The sequence below is a fragment of the Diadema antillarum genome, unplaced genomic scaffold (assembly GCF_040938485.1).
Source record: "Diadema antillarum isolate AM-2024a unplaced genomic scaffold, OU_Dant_1.0 seq00000855_RagTag, whole genome shotgun sequence".
Lineage (NCBI taxonomy): Eukaryota > Metazoa > Echinodermata > Echinoidea > Diadematoida > Diadematidae > Diadema > Diadema antillarum.
Window position 1 is genome coordinate 456,564 of NW_027271726.1, and position 13,525 is coordinate 470,088.

At 39.0% G+C, this 13,525-nt stretch overlaps 1 protein-coding gene across 1 annotated transcript; it reads left to right on the plus strand.

The window, feature by feature from the left end:
- On the plus strand, window positions 1–10,388 carry LOC139740481 (uncharacterized). The gene is made up of 8 exons (XM_071651076.1): window positions 1–189; window positions 2,432–3,295; window positions 3,830–3,897; window positions 4,793–4,957; window positions 7,650–7,843; window positions 8,356–8,444; window positions 9,128–9,202; window positions 10,212–10,388. Exons 2-8 carry the CDS (start codon window positions 2,471–2,473, stop codon window positions 10,386–10,388), a joined length of 1,593 nt encoding a protein of 530 aa, XP_071507177.1. The 5' UTR covers window positions 1–189; window positions 2,432–2,470.
- The last annotated feature ends 3,137 nt before the right edge of the window (window positions 10,389–13,525 follow it).

Sequence of the window (13,525 nt, forward strand, 5' to 3'; positions counted from 1 at the left end):
AGAAGCAGGAAAATTGCCAAAACGGTGGATAGGCCATACTAAGAATCCAAAGACGTGCCGACGTGCGACTTGATTGGGTTCCTACCATCATTGTAACCATCATACATCTGAGGGTAGGGCCACTAGCTAGAGTGGGCATCGCAACAGGGATTCAACACGTGCGTATTAGTCCGATACGCTTAAATTTGCGTAAGTGAATCGATGGCACTATATATATCCACAATAATGCAATACAAATTTACAAAATGGGAAATGACCACTGTACTGCACTGGCTGGGCACGGACTGCGCCGTAGCTCATAGTGGACTGCTGCTGAATGAAAAATAAAATCAATCCTTGTCTGTTAAGACTCACCGCAAGTGACCCTGAGGTTTTAGTGTACAGACCACTGGCACTAAATTCACCCTCGTAATTTTTGAACGAGCGAGGGCAAGGCATTACCGACAATGACCCACTAAAATTAAATTTACCTACAAATCATCTTATAAAATTGCACCTGCTAATAGAATCTACACCAACGTTAAATAAAGTTAGTTTGAATAGTCTGGCCCCTACTTAGATTTACATAAATGTCATAACGTAACAATTTTTAATAGTCATATTGCCATTTGGTCATAGTTAATAACAAAGTAAGAGTAAACTTATCAGACATGTTGTCTACCAGCCAGGTAACTATACACAGCCCAGTCACTGCTGTAGTGTAGTAGCGACAGGGCTGTACCAGCGGAGCAACAAACACGAAGAGAGGTCAACGATCGCCATGGCAGTTTCCATGCGATCGGATTGAATTTTGATACTTAAGATCAGTTTTTGTCACCTCAAACTCATCGGGTGAACAAAATAATAATGAGACTTCATATCTACGCTATCAATATTGAAATTTGAATTTAACAACTTACCTAAAATGATGGTTATATGCAGCATGTGTGAAAGGCTCGCGAACGGTACATCGTCTTTCACACCAGGCCATTTCGGTCACATGCACATGATCTGAATGCAGGTCGCTGCTTGACGAGTGTATGTAGCAGCATGGTCGACAGCGTGTCGACCTGCATTCAGATCATGTGCATGTGACCGATCGTTGACCTCTCTTCGTGTTTGTTGCTCCGCCGGTACAGCCTTGTCGCTACTACAGCAGCGACTGGCCTGTGTATAGTTACCAGCCAGGCAGGAACCACTCCATTCACCGCCATTCATTTCGTCATAGCTGGGGACTTCTTTCAACCTCCATAGACTTTGCACACAGTGGAGGCCGGAGACGCACACGCAGAACGAGAGGGGACCGATATCACAATTTGGCCGACATCTTATTCTTGATATTTTGATATATCTAGGCCTAGCCCTAGATCTGTGTAAAAATTGGGATAGGTGTAGATTTTACTTTTAGCAGTTTAGGCAACCTACTGGAATATCAAGTAGAATTCATATTCATTTTTCCTTGTTCAAAATGAGGAGGAAGCAGGCGTGGATCCAGGAATTCCGTAGAGGGGATCCCGGGAGGCGCCTTTTCAAAGTTAAAGGGGGCGCACATTCCCCACCCCCATTTTTTTTCTTATTAATTCTGATTGTTTTAACATAAAATAAAGAGGGGATGCACGCCCGGTGTACCCCCATCTGGATCCGCTGCCACTGGGGGGAAAGGTTTTTAAACATGTTAAATGAAATGCATGTTTTAATATTTAAACACTTGACTGACTTGGTTTTGCATCTAGATGCTTCTTGATACTTAGTATGTGCAAATAATAACCAATCTTTAACAAAAATACAATTGTACGCTATATGAATTATTCTCTGTCCCCACCCCCCCCCCCCCCCCCCGAATTCCCTGTGGGTGCAAGCCATCAGTGGCATCGCATCAACTCGCCAGCGCTCACTACTCTGTCAACAAAATGTCAGTGTAACTAGGCCTAACTGTTACAATGTATTTCTTTCTTTAGTCTGCAGAGATTGTTGGCTGTGCTGCGCTGCCCTGCCCTGCATGTGCATGCACATGCCAAACTAATAGCCAATTATTATTCTGTCCCATATGTCATATTTTTGTAGACAAGTTCTATGTATGTGTGTCTGCAGTCTGCCGCATTCAAGGTCCAGGACAGATCAAATTGCAACCATTATTGTAGGACCCTATATAATCTATGCCATGTGGCTAGATCTTGATTTTTGTTTGTTTGTTTTTTATCCCAAACTGTAATTTCTAGCAACGTCTCTGTCTCTGAAGATCTTCAGGTGTCCATCAAAGTTTTCAGGGATCAGACCACTAGACTCCAAGTACAATCTATATTTCTGAAACAGCAGTGTAGTTTGTGTGTGTGCTGCATGTGCATTCAACAGTGTACAGTAAGATAACCCCATGTTTGCTTTAGGAATGGCTCTTGTATTATTATTGATTTGTAAGTTGTATATTGATTGTTTCAAATGTTTTCATTTACAGAACCCAGATCAGAGGTGGTAAGAAGCTTGACCAGACATCATGAAAGCATCCCAGAGACCAGGCAAGAAAAAGCAGAAATCATGGGTATATTTTCTGCAAAAGAAGAGCACGGCGACAAACTTTACAGCTAAACCTAGTAAACAGATATCAAAAGAAAAGCCTGAACTTGATGGAAGTGACAACACCAAAATGCAACAGCGAAAAAAGCAACGAAAGCAGAATAAAAAGTTGCTGCAGCAAGCCAATCATAAGCACGAGATAGAAGGTGTGGCAAAAGTTAACCCCGCAGTTACTGGAATTTTGAATGAAAATCATGTTCTTGGCGGGAAGCCTCAGAAAAAGAATATCAATTCCAAGTTAGAAAGCTTGAACCATTCTCAAAATGCCACAAACACAGTTGAAACTGATGCTAAGAAAGCAAAGCAAAGGAAAAGGAAGGAAAAAAGGAAACTCAAGATCATGCAGCGAAAAGAGAAAGAGAAGGTGGGACAAGCTTTGAAAAATAGTTCACATGCAGACTTTGAAAGGCCAAAACAGCACAAATCAAACCAGGAGGAGGACAATAGTAGCAGGTTGGTAAAATGTGATAAAGATAGTGATTTTCAGAAGTCAAGAGGAAAAACAGCAGCTCGTGACTCTGTTGCAGACAGTAGTGACTCCTGTCAAGGGACATCTGAACTCAAGAGGAGAAAAAATCAGAAAAAGGGAACAAAGAGGAAAGCAAAGCGTGATGATGGTGAAAGCAGGAAGTGTCCCAAGGTTGATGCTGATAGTCTTGATTCAGGCATGTCGTCTGGGACTGAGACGCCCTTGCCTCCAAGCCAGCCTCAAGATGTGGCAACCAACTGGAAGACACTTCTCACGGTAACCATGTGGTATCTGCTCTGTCATTGAATCCTCTCATGTTACTCTGTAGTTGCTAGGACCAATTAACTTTGGTAGATGCTCTCATGAAAAGAGAATTGGCTGTGTGAGGAAGCGTGTTATGTTATATTTATTGTTTAGTAAATATATGAATAATATAAAACTTCAAATGATGAAGCAACCTGTTAAACTAACAAAGAAAAGAATCCATGTGAAGAATTTTTGTGATTTCTTTCTAGTGTAATGTTTCATTACTGACTGTAATGAGTTTTAGACTGCTATGGCAAGAATTACTCTTTATGAGGAATTTGCCTTTGATTATGTTGTTGTGTTGTAAAGAAAGAAGAGAGAGAAAAACATTTGGGCCCTATACAAATAATTTGCCCCAGACAATACTAACATAAATCAAACATAATAAATCTTAAAGGTATTAAACAAGAAAGTTAGATATACCATATGATGTCTCCACGAGTGAGCTCATAATGTCTCCTTTGATTATACATGATGCCAGCAATGTACATTTTGGTGTTTCAGAAGCTGAAGTCATCTGCTCCCAAGAAGCACAAGCCAGGCAGAAGAAAGAAGGACTTATCAGATGACAAGTAAGTTTTTCCTCTAAGGTGCTTTGCTTACATTGATACATCGTTGTGTCATCCAACTTCTTTCATTTTTCAAGGGTTTATGTTGATTGAAGCAAAGGATGGTCATTATTATTATTTGAAGTATATGATGCATGTACTTGTACTCTTCACTTCAGAAAAAAAAAAGCATAGAAACCCCCCCCCCCCAAAAAAAAAAAGAAAAGAAAAGAAAAAGAAAAAAGAATATGCACTTAAGAGAAATGCCTTTCTCTGATAGGTATGGGAAGGGAAAACAAATCCACCCAGAAACAGATGAGATTACAGTGACAGTCAAAATAAAGGTTGAATGATTACCAGATAATATCATGACCAATAGTGCTGCTCTACACTTATTCATCTTTTTCTGATATTTCATTTTTCATGCCAGTATTTCATAAAAAACTAGATACAGAGCGTCAAAAATTCTACAATCACCACGACAGTGCATTAACTAGGAAGAGGAAGAGATCTTCATGTTGGATCAAAGCATACTTTTTTTTTTTGTGATCAATCATCTTTTCGTCATTAGTTGTATTGTAGTGGTGGTGCTATATTTATTGTAGTGAAATTGTAATCTTCACACAGCATATTCTAATTCTATGGGTATGCTACCTGGGTCCCGTTTCATAAAACTTGTTATCAGTGACAACTGCCACATTTGTGTGACAAATTTGCTCTTAGCCAATCAGATGCAAGGATTTCCGTAGCTTATAATAACTATGACAACTTGTCACTGATAACAAGTTTTATGAATCTGGGCCCTGGTTTCCATCATCACAACATAGATGTATGTTGTGGCAATTTATATGCTTTTTCCAGCTGAATAAAATTGAGTTGAATTCATTTCAGTTAGGAGATTGTTTTCTCTGTGTGGCAGGTCAAAAAAAGAGGAGAACAAGATCTGGTTTGATGATGTGGACCCAGCCCTCCTAGAGGAAGAGAATATTACTCCAGAAGGGAAGGGAGGAGTTGAAGGAGACAGAGAAGGAGGAGGTAGAGATGGGGAGGCCGGAGCAGAAGGAGCAGATGTCATGTCTAATGAGTAAGTTACAACGGAAAGCCTGAAGAGTGATACCCGTTGTCACCATGTATCCTGACCAATCTTGCATGAGTATTCAGTTAATGCCACTACAACACTAGCACCCTCTGTTCTCAGTGAGCACAGACCTAACTTTATTTGACTAGATGCTCCCTTTAAAGGCTTAATTTACCATTTGCAGATGAAACAAAACCCAGCATTAGTGCTTTAAAATAGTTATAAAATGTGAGTTAGGGATAGAAGCAATCGCTGTAAAAAATTGAATCCGTATAATCGATGTTAAGTATTGTTAAATACATAAAATGGGAACAATAGTTATAATTCAAAAAAATTTCCAGACTAAACCATCTACAGTTACGGTTTATTGAGAAAAATCTCCTTATATTTTAGGCTTTATTGTGAAAATTTTATATGGTAGGATGTTATGTGATAGAACAGACCTACACATATGCATTAAATGTGATATCTTGAAATTTTTTTAAATCACTGCTCCCAAAGGTAAACAACTACAACTAGCTACCGCTGTCTCTCATGTTCTTTTGTAACTGAGCTTTATATTCCTTTTCACAAGACTCTGCTCCCCTTTTGTACAGAGTGCTGGTCTAACTGATTGGAACCCAGAGTGATACCAGATTTATTCATGTTTCTCGGTGCTTTCAAAGGACAAGTGCTTGATTCGCCTTTGCTTATCAACACAGTACTATCCTTACGATACCGATCCGTCTTGCTTTTGTTCAGCTGCAAAGACAACATGATCAACATAAAAACAAACATTTGATGCTCTCAACGACTTCCTCTTGTCTTATCTCAATGATCCAGCGAAACTGAGAATTATGTGTGTGGGATCTCTCGATACCATAAGACTCTCCAATCCATCATGCATCTGGCACAGTTGAATGATTTGTTCCAAAGTAATGATGTCTCTCCTCTCAACGGCTTTTGACGGGCACCTCTTTGTGCCCTCTACAAGGTTCTTCACGAATGGTCAGATCGGTCGGGTCAGACAACTCTGATGCCTTGAGCCTACTTTAGGCTGGATATATAGCTGCCTGAATCATGCTCAATGAAGCAATGTATTTTAATAGACTGGATATGTAGGCTCTCACATGAATTGGTTCTGCTGGTATAGTGTTACCTCCTGTTTTGAGGAAGGCCTCTCATTCTAGGAATGCCAAAAAGTTCTTTCTCGTGGTGTTGTTGCTCCTAGCCTCAACCAACTGCTCAACCATGTCACTGGCCATCTTGTATAACTTTGTTAACTGCACTCTGGTATCATCCAGCACATCGCAAATGGCTGTCTTGATGCCTAGACCTGCCATGACAATAGAAAGGGCCTAAAAATATCATCTTCAAAGCAATCAGCATGAAATTATTATTCTTGTCCCCACAGATGCCATCACTTCCTTTTCCTCTCATCACAAACTGACAAGAAATGACCTCTCAGTCATTGACAAATTGTGTGAACTTTTAGCTGTCCTAAATTTAGACCAGAAAGGAGACGATTTCCACAGGGAATAACCACTGTCGTACAAGTCTCCTCTCTATTCAATTCATTTCCAACTTTCCGAGCAAGTCTCAGAGGCAGCACCCACCCATTTAGTAATTCATTCTATCTCTAGGACATAGCCTCAATACCGTTCATACCTGTAAACCACCATCTCAAATTAAACTGACAGGTATCACATGGAATTACTGAATACTGACTGATGAAAAAGCTTGACAAGTTAAGTACCTGGCAGGTTAAGGACTAAGACAGTCTAGAACAGGTATATGCCTGCAGTAGCCATCAAGAAATTTCCTGCAAAGTGTGTGTGTGTGTGGGGGGGGGGGGGGGGGGGGGGGGTATTCGACTCTGATTTCAAGCACCCTTGTAGCTATGCATAATAACTAGCAATTCCAGACTTCACCAAGAACTACTCACGCTCCCCTTTAACCACCTTCTCCTCCCCCATAAAATGTATAAAGAAATTGCAAAAGAAAGACGAGTGAACAAGACTTATATGAATACCATGTACAGTAGTTGAAGAAGTGAACATTTAGAAATCACATTTATCACAGATTTTAGAAATTACATTATCACAGAATAAGATTGTGATCTACCTTCTATTGATGCCTGAGAATGTAGATGTAAATCTGAACACGACTTATTGGATATCTATGATGTGTGATAAAGAAATTGAATATCAAAATTGATAATACTGTATTCCGGTGACATAGTTTACAAATGGCCTCCAACCTATTGAGATTAGCTATTTTTCATATATATATATATATATATATATATATATATATATATATTTTATTTTATTTTATTTTTTTAAAACTTAAAAAGAACTTTTACTGTTGCAGTGCTTAACCATGTAGAAACATTTCTAGTGTTTAAGACTTCTGCTATGACAGGAATGAATAAAGATTGAAACATTTTTATGATAGGTTTTAATGAGATAACTGCAATTAATAGCTAATGATAAATGATAGTGAATTCAATGAAATTGACCATTGCTATTAAAATGTTTGATGTAACTCTTATTAAAGTAAAACTAGTTGATTGTATTTTACAACAATCATTTGAAATGTCACAAACTGAGATTAAAGTCAATTGTTTGAATCATTGGAGTGTGATGTTATTGAAAAATACTTGTTGATTAATTTTCTCTACATGTCTGGGTCATGGTTCTATTTTCTTACTGGACAGGATCACAAAGTGTGTTGGGCTGGACTGCGAGATGGTGGGCGTCGGTCACATGGGAAAGGACAGCATTCTTGCCCGAGTGTCCATGGTCAACCAGTATGGTCAGTGTATCTATGACAAGTTTGTCAAGCCCAGGGAGAAAGTCACTGACTACAGGACAGCGGTCAGTGGTGTCAGACCAGTCAACTTAGCTAAAGGTATGATCACCCCAAATTTTCTACTTGAATGCATTTCTTAATTTACAGTCAGCTTGCTACATGAAAGACTTTGTGTAGAGAGCCATAATGTGACATTCAGTCTTTCAATCATATGGACACCACTTAATCACAATATTTGTTCAATAACAACTACATTTTTTTTTGTTTTCATTCGAAATGAGTAATTTGCTTTCTTTTAGTCTTTAGTGCTTCAGATCCAAATTTTTAGACCAATGCAGAGTAGAAATCTGAAGCGTATGCTGCACTGGTTGTAGGAGATCAGACACACCAGCAAAACCAACACTCCTTTGATTTGGCATTGGAAAGAAAATAAAGCTTGGTTTTTGTTGTTGTTTTTCATGGCTGTGGATGTCATATTACTGTTTTGAACTTAACATGAAGCAAATTGATATACAGAGAGTTTGTAGCCGTTAGTGTTTGATGAAACCAGTCTCTGATGATGCTATCTATGTGGTTTGTTGATGTTTGTCAATTATTTCATTGTCTATCAGCTGAAGAGTTTCTGACTGTACAGAAGGAAGTTGCAGCAATCATGAAGGACCGAGTCCTAGTCGGACATGCTTTGAAAAATGACATGAAGGTGAGGAGAATGCATCTCCAGCTTTTCATCCCTAGGTTGCCATGGTAATGTGAGGTGGTGCTTGGCTTATGAGCAAAGCTCATTTGAATAGTACAGCATGAAATGCACAGTTACTTTCTTTTGAGTTGGCACTAGGGATGAAAATTATCACATGGTCAGTTAACAACCATACAGTACTGTGAATATTAATTTGTATTTTCTTGAGTGTGACCCAAGTTCGAAGATTAGCTAGAACAAAATATCTATTAGCAACTGCATATCACACTTCACACAGATATAGTCAACAGCAAACATGGGGCAGTTTTGATGAATGCATGCAGACCTTCATTGTGAAAATTGTGATAGTTTAGTGTATATGTAGAACGTTCTGGTTTCTAGACCAAATCTTGTCTGCATATAGGCTTTCTGGGTACACTTTAATGTCTTGCCTGTCTGGACTATGAGGTAATGGTCATGTTGCATTTGGTAGGTAATGTTACTCGTTCTGCCTTTAAATACAACATGAACATGGTATTTGCACATTTTTCTGAGATGATTGTAAGCACCCAACCTTGGACATTGAATTCTCCCTGAATGTCACCAAAAGCTCTTTAGACTTACTATAGCAGTGACATGACCTTGCTGTGTAACCCTTGTGTTTCTTTCCATCACGATGTTTATTATTTGCTTCCTGACGCTGTAAGGTACTATTTCTCGGTCATCCTCGCCGACTGATCAGGGACACCGCTACCTATCCTCACTTTAGAGAGATCATGAAGGTGAGTTTGAGAAAGAGGCTTTTAAATTCAGTTCTCCGCGTATGTATGTGTAGCTGTCTAGCTGTATACTTAAATGTATCTACATATGTCTCTTTCTCTCTGCAGCCATCTGCCCACTTGTCTGTCCGTCATCTTTTTATGTGAAGATGATTTATGATTTCATTACAAGTTTGGTTGTCGTCATTGCATTTCACTTACATAATGTACAGCTTGTGATAAATGTTCTTTAATGATGAAACTTAGCTGCATGGCAGCTGAGTACATAGAGATAAATGTATTGTATGAGCATTATGGATGTAAACTGCTCATGATAGGAAAAGAAGCTATGTAAACCTGTTTCAGCATGTGTGCCAGAACAATGTGCTGGGAATATATATCTTTCTCCCTGATTACAAATGACATTTTTGTAATGTACATCACTCTGTGTTCAGGGCTTGTGTTAGTTGTAATCTTGATGTTATTGTACTTAAGGGAATTACCCAGTGGAAGTTATGTTATTTTTAATGCAAACATTCACAAGACCAATACTAACATACATATTGTATAGGTTTATATGTATAGTTAAGTGACATTGGATGTATTACTGTATACGCCATATATTTCGCGAGTCTAAATTTTCGCAAATCGGGAATTCCTGACGATTTCGCGAGTGGTTAAATTTGCGATTGTGGAGTCCTGTACGGAACAGAGAAATGTACATGCGTACGTCACATTCACATCAGGATCAGAGTCAATATTTTCGCGTGTCTTTAATTTCGCGAATAGCACCTGACTCGCGAAAATTCACGAAAATAAAAACCTCGCAAAATATTCGCCGTATACAGTATTTGATAACTCAAGAGGTTAAAACAGTCTCACATTTCTCAAATTTCCAACTTCTGCTAATTATTCACCAGATTCCTGCATGATTTCAGTATTGCTTGAAAAGAATCTGCAGGGTGTCTTGAAATACAAATAGGCTTTTACTTGATTGGGTGTGTCATGCAGTTTTCTCATTTTGTCCTGTCAGACAAAACGTCCCGGTCTGAAGAAGCTTGCTAAGACTGTTCTTGGGGTGACCATCCAGGAGGGGGAACACAGCTCAGTGGTGGATGCACGGACAGCCATGAGGTTGTACACCCTACACCGGGTCGCCTGGGAGAAATCTCTGAAACAGAGGGGCAAACAAGATAAGAAAGGATCGTAGCCTCAACTCGGCTGGCAGTCCCCACGAGGATTACTACCAACTGTCAAGCTGCTTATAGTGAACTTTCTCTGATGAAGTCCTGTGATTGTGCAGACCATTCCCTGACTAGCCGTTTGTAACGACTCACGGATGTACTGAGCCTTGCCAGACATAGCAACGTCCCGTAGATGTGATCAGGATCCCATCCTAGAGTAGGAAAATATCCCAAGGTGCTCAGCAAAGAAGCATCAAATGATTGAAAATTTGTTGATGAGAAGATCCATAATGATATGAGCATGTTTCATTCCATATTTAGCATTGAAAAATATATTTTAAGCTTACTACAGTCACGCATGTTTCATGTTGGTCCAAAAAGGTCTGATAGTCATTTTTTGTCCCCGCCGAACGAGTTCGAGCAGGGGACTATGAAACGGGCTCCGTACGTGTGTGTGTCCGTGCGTCCGTCCGTGCGTCCGTCCGTGTGTGCGTCCGTGTGTGATCAAAATGTTCAATTTGCTACTTCTCTGTCATTTATGAGCCAATTTTGATTCTGTTTGCTTTATATGATAGCACTACATGGGAGCTTTAAAACTTGTACACAGAATTTCAGTTGTGACCTTTGACCTTGACCTTTGACCTATATTGTACATTTTGCTACAAAATGCTACTCCTTCGCCATTTCTAACCCGATTTCGATTCCGTTTGCTTTATGTGATGGCACTAGGTGAGGGCTTCAAAACTTCTACACAGAATTTTGACCTTTGACTTCTTTGACCTTTGACCTTGATTTTGACCTATATTGTACATTTTGCTACAAAATGCTACTCCTTCGCCATTTCTAACCCGATTTTGATTCCGTTTGCTTTATATGATGGCACTAGTTGAGGGCTTCAAAACTTGTACACAGAATTTTGACCTTTGACTTCTTTGACCTTTGACCTTGATTTTTGACCTATATTGTGCATTTTGCTACAAAATGCTACTCCTTCGCCATTTCTAACCTGATTTCGATTCCGTTTGCTTTGTGTGATAGCACTAGGTGAGGGCTTCAAAACTTCTACACAGAATTTTGACCTTTGTCTTCTTTGACCTTTGACCTTGATTTTTTACCTATATTGTACATTGGCTACAAAATGCTACTCCTTCGCCATTTCTAACCCAATTTCGATTCCATTTGCTTTATGTGATGGCACTAGGTGAGGGCTTCAAAACTTCTACACAGAATTTTGACCTTTGACTTCTTTGACCTTTGACCTTGATTTTTTACCTATATTGCACATTTTGTTACAAAATGCTACTTCCGGCGGGGACATATATTACGCACCGCGTAATTTCTACTTTTCCTTGTTTTAATGCCTTTTGTTAATGTTTAACTCTATACCCCCATCTGCCTGTTGCTGGATACATGATGCCAGTTTTTTGTTTTTTCTTTAATTTCATCATGTTATATTCTCATATCTAGTAATCCTTAACCATGTCATCTTCTGATGGTCACTTTGCAATTGATTTATTCAGGACTTGCTACAGAGAGAAAAAAGAATAAATTGAATTGATGATCTGCAAACAGTATTTGCAGGAAAATTCTGTCCCTTTTGGATCTTGTTGAGCTGCATACTATTTGAAATATGGTAACCTATGTTTGTGTGTGTGTGTGTGTGTGTGTGTGTGTGTCTTGGTTGGGTGGGGGGAGGGGGGTTGTCGGGTATACTTTGGTACATGTAAATGCCTTTGAGGCACCGACCATATTATTGGAAATATGCATCGGCTTTATGGAGGACACTTGTCAGTGAAGCACAGTCCACAGTGGCTGAACATGTTTAGTAGACTATGATCATGTGTTCATGTGCCAGTGTGCCTATTGGCACACTCACTGAATATCAACACACACACACACACACACACACTTACAAACACATAAACACAAAAAGGATGTGTGAAACCAGACAATTTTGGGATCCGTGTGTCCATTGTGTGATACGCCCAAGAAACTTTGTAGATCAGTGTCCACAGTGTGATACACCAAGACACACATAGGAGATTTATGTGTTAGTAGTGTGATATACCCACTGTTATTAATACTTACTTAATATACTTATTAATATTTGGATCTTTGATTATTGGAAACAAACAAATTCAAACTGTATTCATGCCCATGAATTGGAAAAGAAATCCTTGTGTATGTGAGTGTTGGAAGTGTGCACAAGCACAATACTTGGCAAATGCATCATGCCTTAATTGTTATCTCAACACAGAAACCCCTTAAATTCAATGTCAATGAGACCAAAATATTTTTATTTACTATATAAAAAGTGCTGTGGAGATGTACTGGGCAATGGGGTCATTGGAAGGGTGAACCATAAAAGATGTTACATGAAAAAATTGAAACACCAGTTGGTACACAGTCCCACAAGGTCATCAATCCGAGTACACTGATACATCGTGTCATCATACCATGCACTCTTGCTGGTTAGGTCCACAGTGTGAATGTGTTTATGTGTGTATGCTGCATGCTTCATGTAATATTGATGTTCAATACAGTGTAATCTGTGTTTGACATGCAAATGGTTTACCATACAATGCTAACATACAAGTGACTCCCATTATGATGAAGTTTTTGCAGCCAGCAGTTTTCTTTCGTTATATAGAAATTTCATTGTAGCCGAACAATGAAGTATCTTTTATAAAAATATGTAGATGATGATTTTTAGACCTGTCTTTACTTTGCTGTGACAAGAGTTTCATTATAACCATGTTCATTGTAATGGGAGTAATCTGTATGTGTTTGCACAAAATATATGAAACCATTATTTCAACCTCACAGGAACAAACCAAAACAAGAGGTCAAAAACAGTGTTCAGTACAATGCATCATTTAGATCATTTAATTCATCGAAAAATGCAGGTATATTTTCTCTTTCTTCGTGATAACAGATTCAGTATAAGTTAATTTCCTATCTACATCGACTAGTATACATACACGTGTCCAAGAATATACAAGAGTAGTGGGACTGGGAAACGTCTGCGGTGAGAGTCGCCAGGGAACAACTCTTCCATTCCTGCACAATTTATGTAGCAAGTCCATGCACAGACAGGCATAGAGTAGCCTACTAGCTACCAGTCTGAAAGGGTCCATTCTTGCCCCTTTTCACACTATTCAAA

What these genes read in the sequence shown, in the direction of transcription:
- LOC139740481 (XM_071651076.1), top strand. Translation starts at nt 2,471, where the DNA reads ATGAAAGCATCCCAGAGACCAGGCAAGAAAAAGCAGAAATCATGGGTA. An exon ending in GCAGATGTCATGTCTAATGA is followed by an intron (nt 4,958 to 7,649) that starts GTAAGTTACAAC and finishes CTTACTGGACAG; the next exon opens with GATCACAAAGTGTGTTGGGC. An exon ending in ACCAGTCAACTTAGCTAAAG is followed by an intron (nt 7,844 to 8,355) that starts GTATGATCACCC and finishes ATTGTCTATCAG; the next exon opens with CTGAAGAGTTTCTGACTGTA.